General features: G+C 29.9%; 1 protein-coding gene across 1 annotated transcript; it reads right to left on the bottom strand.

Annotated features, from left to right (window-relative positions):
- Positions 1-1099: 1099 nt before the first annotated feature.
- LOC100777861 (uncharacterized) lies at positions 1100-1607 on the bottom strand. The gene has a single exon (XM_003531155.4). The coding sequence runs from the start codon at positions 1455-1457 to the stop codon at positions 1245-1247; it is 213 nt and encodes a 70-aa protein (XP_003531203.1). The 5' UTR covers positions 1458-1607; the 3' UTR covers positions 1100-1244.
- Between the last annotated feature and the right edge of the window lie 5594 nt (positions 1608-7201).

Genomic DNA, 7201 nt, shown 5'->3' with positions numbered 1-7201 from the left:
CAATCAAGATACCATGAAAAGAAATTTACATTGTTTAAATAAAGAGAATGAAAAGAAAATAAGAGGAAGAATATTTTCTTTGTTTGATTGAATTGAAAAGCAAAATTGGAGAAAAATGAAAAATATATATGGTTTTACACATGATGGGACGAAGAGAAATGAGGTAAAAGTTCATGTGTCTTACAGATAAAATTGCATTTTTTTTGTTGTCCCTTTCATCGTAGCATAGAAAGTTATGTAAGACCCACACGGTTCTAATCATTTATTTCCTTCTTTGTGTCCATCAAATCAAACAACAGAAAATGGTATCGTCTCACCAATATCGTTCCTTCAATACCCTTTCTTCCCAAAATTTGCCTATAGCTAGGGACTAGTTGACTTCCCCCTCAAACAACACAAAATGATATCGTCTCCATTCTTTTACTCAAGGGTGGGATTGGAGATTATCTTTTAGGTGTGTGATATAAAAGAAAAGATAATTGAAGTAGATTTTTCCTCTCAATTTTTTTTTCAAATCCGTGATTAAAATTCAAACTCTAATCAACATGTTTAATTAACCTAACTATTTGTTAACCGTTTTATACTTCGTTTATAGGAATCTGTTAGCTTAAAAACTTTAGCATTCCCTTACAAGTAAAACTCTAAATGCCTAACTTTCATAATCCAATTCGAGACAGCAAAAAGAAAACACATGCAAGACGCAACTAGCTAATACCAAGAGATATGGAACCGGACATCATCCAAAAACTCTTACAACAGCTAATTTAGGTCAAGCAATTGATCCTGCCTCGGCTAAATTTCCATCCCAAATCTAATCCAATATTGCACCTAACTCTTTAATTTTTTTCATACCGCAACATCTTACATTACATCCTATATCTCTCCTACACAATCATACGATCATGCACGTTAAGAGTGTGTTCCTAGCACTCTTTCACATATAATTATAAGATGTTGTTTGGGGTGTAAAAAAATAGTTTTCCAATTTTACCCTTGCCTCTAAAACTTTGAAGATTCGCATATTCTTCTACATAAATGAGCAAAGAGAAGCACAACACATAGATCAATATTCCATGAGAAAGAGAAATGAAAGAAGAAATTAATCAAGTCATCCATCCTTGATCACATCTTAAAAGTTACATCACAACAAAACAATTTAAACCAGAATAGAAAAGGAACAAAAAGAAAAACACCAATCATAGAGAATAAAACAACATATAGTGGTACATTGTTAGGGGTACTGATTATCCAGAGTAAATATGCACACCAATGGCAAGTAGAAAGATGGTGATGAGTCCAAAGAAGATGATGGTGTGGACTAAGATGGATAAGCCACTAGTTTGCATGCTCCCAAATGCCACCACCTTGCCCTTAGCTGGAAGCTGAAACAGTAACCCTGGGCTTAATAGCACAAACAGCACCACTGATATCACCACTGGGCCCCAATCTGCTGCCATCACACCCTATACAAATTACTTCTTGTTTTACAACAAATATAGTAACTAGTTTTAGATAGTGATCACTACTTCACCGATCTCTCAGTTTTCAATGAATATGCTGTGTGATGATCATCTGTAAGCTAAGCTTATTAAATAGGAAAATGAAGAATGATTCTGATCTGGGTCTGAGGCAATTTCATGATTGAGGAAACTGAAGCAAGGAAGCAAGGTATAATTGACAACCAAAAAATTAGCATCAACTATGCCTTGTAGGTTGATGCAATCTAAGAGCATAACGTGTCAACACATCTTGAATCTCGCATTACTTTTCGTTAAGGAGAAGGGATTCATTATACAACTATATATGATATTCTACTCTCTAGTTCTTTCATTTTTTTTTTTATTTTTTTTTTTTTGCATCTCCTCATTCTTTTAATCTCTTTATTACTTTTCAATCACCGGTCACATTTCTTGTATTGCTATTAATAGTGTATAAACCGCAAAAAGATGTGGAACAAGTTTTCCCTTCTTAATATATTAATCAAATTTGTTTTTTGTTTTTTTATCATATTATATTATATATTTTAGTAAAGATAAATTTGAATTCATTCAACAAACATGTGAACTTTTTTATATATAGAAAGGAAACAAAGTAGCAGATGCTTTAATCAAGTTAACTTTCGCTAATAATAATATGTACTGGATAGAGGACAACTCATATCAAATAAGCCCTCTTATGACTTATCAACTCTGATGTGTTAAGACTTTAGCCTTTTCGTTGAAATAAAGTTGCCTACTACGTTTTTCCTCAAAAAAAAAAAAAAAAAATTAGCATTCCTTCTGATATATCAAAAAGTAATTATATTTAAGGATAAATCATACATGTAGAAGACGTTTAATTATCAGAAGGAATGCTAATTCCCAAGAGCTCAAAAAATTAATCGAACTGAATTATACATGTTGTTCGATCGAACTATAGTTTTCTACTACCCAAACAAGAGAAGAGGAGCAAAGTAAAAGACCTCTTGACCATAGTCATCCCTACGCTACATAGTCATTCGTTTGTATGAGATTCTTGAATGGGAAATGTTAGCAAAATATTTTTGGTTTTTTTATACTACGAAATATTTTAAATTAAAAACCTTTTTCATTAAAATTTATAAAAAAAAATTAAAATGATTAATTAATCTGGGTCAAACAGACCCAATTTTTTGGGCCTTTAGTTCAAGAGTTGAGTTTGGTTGGTTAGGTCAATCGAGTTGGACCAAATAGGTCTGTTTTTTTGGAACTTTTATTAGAAGAGCATAGCTCAACCTTAATTATAGGCAGTTTGGCCCTGATTATAGAACAGGAATCAAATTGTATTTCCATTCTTAGAGTGTGTTTGAATTGTCGGTGAGACAACCCAAATTCTCCGTTTCAAGAAACAACGTTACACATGCTTTTGCGGCGAAGCGGTCTAGGATTTTGTATTGTCATAAGTGTACCAGAGAAACAAGCATGCACTTATTAGGGTCAACTTAGTGAGAAAGGTTTGGATAATTTGTAGAATATCTTTAACTCGAATTTTATTGTCTCCATTGTATGACAAAAATAAATACACTTCATTCAATCCTATATATGATAAGTTTTATTAATTATTTTAAAAATATCTTTAATATATTTTTATTAGTTAATTGTCTAAAATAAATAAATTAATTAAACTCTAAATATATTATTAACTAAATTTAGAAATCTATTTATTTAATTAGATTTAATGATGTGTAAATATTTTATTAAGTTATATACCTAATTTAACTACACTAAATTTATGCAAAATGTTTAATATTCAGGATTTACAGATTATTAAAGATAGCCAGTATAATGCGCATTTCGCAAATATTCAAGGTGAGAATAAAAACAAAATAAACTCGAGTTGAATTGAATAAATGCCATAAATTAATCCGAAAAATGAACTCTCTTTCTAAACACCTTTCTTTTCTCCTGAGATGATGTTGTGTGTTTGGCGGCTAAGAAAGACAAGGAAAAAATAATAATAATCGAATGAATGATTCTATTGTTTGCTTAGAATCGATATTTTTTTGTGTTTGGTTTGGTTTCAATTCCGCTCTTAGATCATCGCAAGCTTCGACCTGGAAATCTTAGTAGCATGCACGCATAGGTTCCTCTTATTTTTGGTTTCCATCGTTGAAAGCATACGCATACTTTGAATTTTAGTTGTATTCGTCGCTTTTGTTGCTAGTGCTGTTGGAATTTTTGTTGTACTTCATGAATAGAAGCGTCTAAGGCTCTTTCATTTCAAGCTCTGTTTTTTATAAGGCTCTGTTTGTTGTACTGCATGTCGTGTTGTGTGTCTTTCATTTAATTAATTGATTTGTTTTGTGTTTTAAGTTTGATATGATAATATCAGTGTTGCAGTAGAACAAATAATCGTGAATTCCTTTCTGGAGCTAACGGATGATCAGATCTGGTAGAGGGCTAGGATTTTTTTTTAATTTCTATGGCAGCCATGAATACTTATCTGTTATGTTGTTTCTCTTTACTTTTCTCTTGTATGAATATAATGACTTTTTTTTTCTATCTTGTAATTTCTTCAAATGAACTGTAAAGAAATTATTATTGAAGATGTTATTAGCTAGAGGGTAATTTCTTCAAACAACACTAAACACATGTTTTTGTCCACCAAGCAAAGGCTTTGAATGAAATAACTTTTAATTATCATAAGTTGATAGTGAGAACTCCAAATCAACTAAGGGATTGACTGGAATTTTAATAGTTGGGGAGGTAAGCACTTGAGGATCTTAAGAAGCCAAGATACAAAAACTTTGATGAACTATATCTTTGTTGTTACTATGTTGCTGGGACAGTTGGTATAATAAGTGTTCCAATCATGGGCATTTCACTAAATTCACAAGCCACAACAGAGAGTGTATACAATGCTGCCTTGGCCCTAGGAATTGCAAATCAGCTAACCAATATACTTAGAGATGTTGAAGAGGAGTAAGTCCATAACTATTGAGTATTGATGTTTATTTAAGTATTCAGAAATATTAGGAACAAAATACTTGTAGAATGTGAAGTTTACTTCTCCCATTATCACCATTGTGTCATTATGCATTAGAGTATTAGACCATTACAAGTCAATATCTAACTCGATTCCTGAAGATTATGATATGCATATCACCTCATTGAGACATATGATGTCCAGACTGTATCGTCTCACCAAAAAGAAAAAGCTTGAGTGAGATTCATATAAAATGTTGTATTTTATTATTTTATATTACTGTGCAAGCTCAGCGAATCTTTCTGTTAACTCTTGTTCTGGACTTGTCAAAATTTGTATACGAGTTTCTTTTATTGTTAATACATTAATAGCAATTCATGCTACTACGTCTGGTTTGGGTTTCAAAGTGTCTTTGTTCTGTCTCAGCCTCTCAGGTCCATAAAACTAAATAGGATTTCCTAACTGTGTGGTGTCTCACATAATTGGCTAGAGAAAAGAAACATAGGGGGATGGAAATGAATAATAGTAGTGGAATTGATATCAAACTATGCTTCAAGTTTAATGGATATATATATGTTAGTATTTTTATACTGATTTTAAGAATGAACCTGCATTTTAATTTGGTTGCACTCTTCTTATTACATGCTTGGTTTTCAACAGTGCTAACGGAGGAAGAGTGTATCTTCCACAAGATGAGTTGGCTCAAGCAGGGCTTTCAGATGAAGACATATTTGCTGGTAAGGTGACAGACAAGTGGAGGAACTTCATGAAGAACCAAATCAAAAGGGCAAAAATGTTTTTTGATGAGGCAAAAAAGGGGGTGACTGAGCTTAATGAAGCTAGCAGATGGCCAGTAAGAAATTCCAAAAATTTATCATTCTATAAAACCTCTTATGTGCTTGAAATTTTAAGAATAAACCATCAATTTATCCTTATTAAAGTATTTTCCTCTCTCCTAAATGGTTCTTAAAGTAATCTCCCGAGTATTAAAAATCATGTTAAGTAGTCTCTTAAATACTTAGGGGATTACTTGTATAGTTTTATTATTATTTTAGGAACTATTTTAAGAGATCTGATAATACTTAAAAGTTAAAAGACTAAATTAGTAGTTTACTCAAAGTGGACACACATGCATAGCCTTTTCAGGATCAGTGGGGTTGGCTTCGGGAAGCTTAATGAAACATTAACTATTTGGATCAAAATATTTGTTTCACGGTGACAGTCACAATCACACACACATTTATAATATGAACTTTAATCCAACAAATAAAGCTTTGCAGTCATTGTTGTCAACATAAAATTGTTTCTTATTGGCTATGCTTTACGTGTCTCATCAAAATAGTATTTACCTTATATTATAGTTTTTTGGTCGAAATGCCTTTCACATTGGCTTCAAGAGACCATATGTAGAACAAGCTAGACAAATGTATCCTAGTTATTTTCAGGGAATAATACAAAAAGATTTTTTTTATGAAATTTAATTAAATTTATAAAAATTATTTATGAATTTGTATAACTTTTTTTTTAATTTATTTCAATAAATTCCTTTAAAAATTATCAAAACAATTTGTTAGTCTAATTTCTTAAGTTTTATAATTATTTATGAAAAGTTCTAATTTAATATGTATTTTTAATTCAATATGTAATTGAGTTATTTACTAAAAAACCTTCTCCCTAATTTTCTTTTCTCTCCAAATAATAATTCATTATATCAACTTGATTTTGCCAAACTTCCAAGTTTCAACATTTAAAAATTCAAACAAAGATTTAAAAACCGAGAAACTTGAAGCTTTGAACACTGAATAGTCAATTGTGATAGTGAAGTAAAGATTGAAAACAGTAGTGGGCAATAGAGCAATGGTTGCAACGGGATCAGCACTCATTTAGTTATAAGAATTGCACAACTCTCGTTGCTTATCAAATGTAAAATATTTCAGTAATGTTGAGAGTTTGTTATAGTTCTTTGGCTTGTTATAGAAAATTTATTATTGTTGTTCATGAAGGTAGTTATATTATGTTATATTTTCTTTGTTGTTAATAATATCGAATGTCTTGTGTTTTTAATAATGTCTTCATATAAGATTTTGTAAGTAATGTGATATTACAATGAAAATAATATTTTTAAATATTTTAATTTAAAATTATTATATTTTTTTTTATAAATTGGTTCTAGTTGATTTATTCTAAAAACAAATAAAATATTATTTTTTTGTTGCAAGAAAACAACAACGATTGATCTATAATTGATGTAGAAAGTATTTTTATACATTTTTTACATTAATTTTTTCAAAAAGCAATATTGTATAAGACTTTTAAAATTGATTTTTTCAAAACTGATATAGAAAGTACTTCATAATACATGATTCAACATTGATTTTTTCAAAAATCAATATTGTACAAAAAAACAATATCAATTTTGTTTGAAATTGATGTTGAATTTTTGCATATTTTACATTTTTTTTCTTTTTTCTTATAATACAATATTAGTTTTCTTAAAAATCGATATTATAAAGTGTATTTTAGCATCGATTTTCATAATTGATGTTAACATTGATACTTTTAATGTTCATAATTTCAACATCGATTTAAAACTGATGAATGTATAAAATAATTAATGTTAAAAACATTTTTTTCAATAATAGTGACTTTGAAATTGTTTGTTTTGAAATGCGGATGAAGTCAATGCCATATTTATATATTGAAAGTCAATATCACTATATCAACTCAAACGCCTACTACTTCTAATAAATCTTCATCA

This window comes from Glycine max, chromosome 8 (genome assembly GCF_000004515.6).
Source record: "Glycine max cultivar Williams 82 chromosome 8, Glycine_max_v4.0, whole genome shotgun sequence".
Taxonomy (NCBI): Eukaryota; Viridiplantae; Streptophyta; class Magnoliopsida; order Fabales; family Fabaceae; genus Glycine; species Glycine max.
Note: the sequence above shows the minus strand (reverse complement) of the source record. Positions and strands in the feature narration are given on the sequence as shown.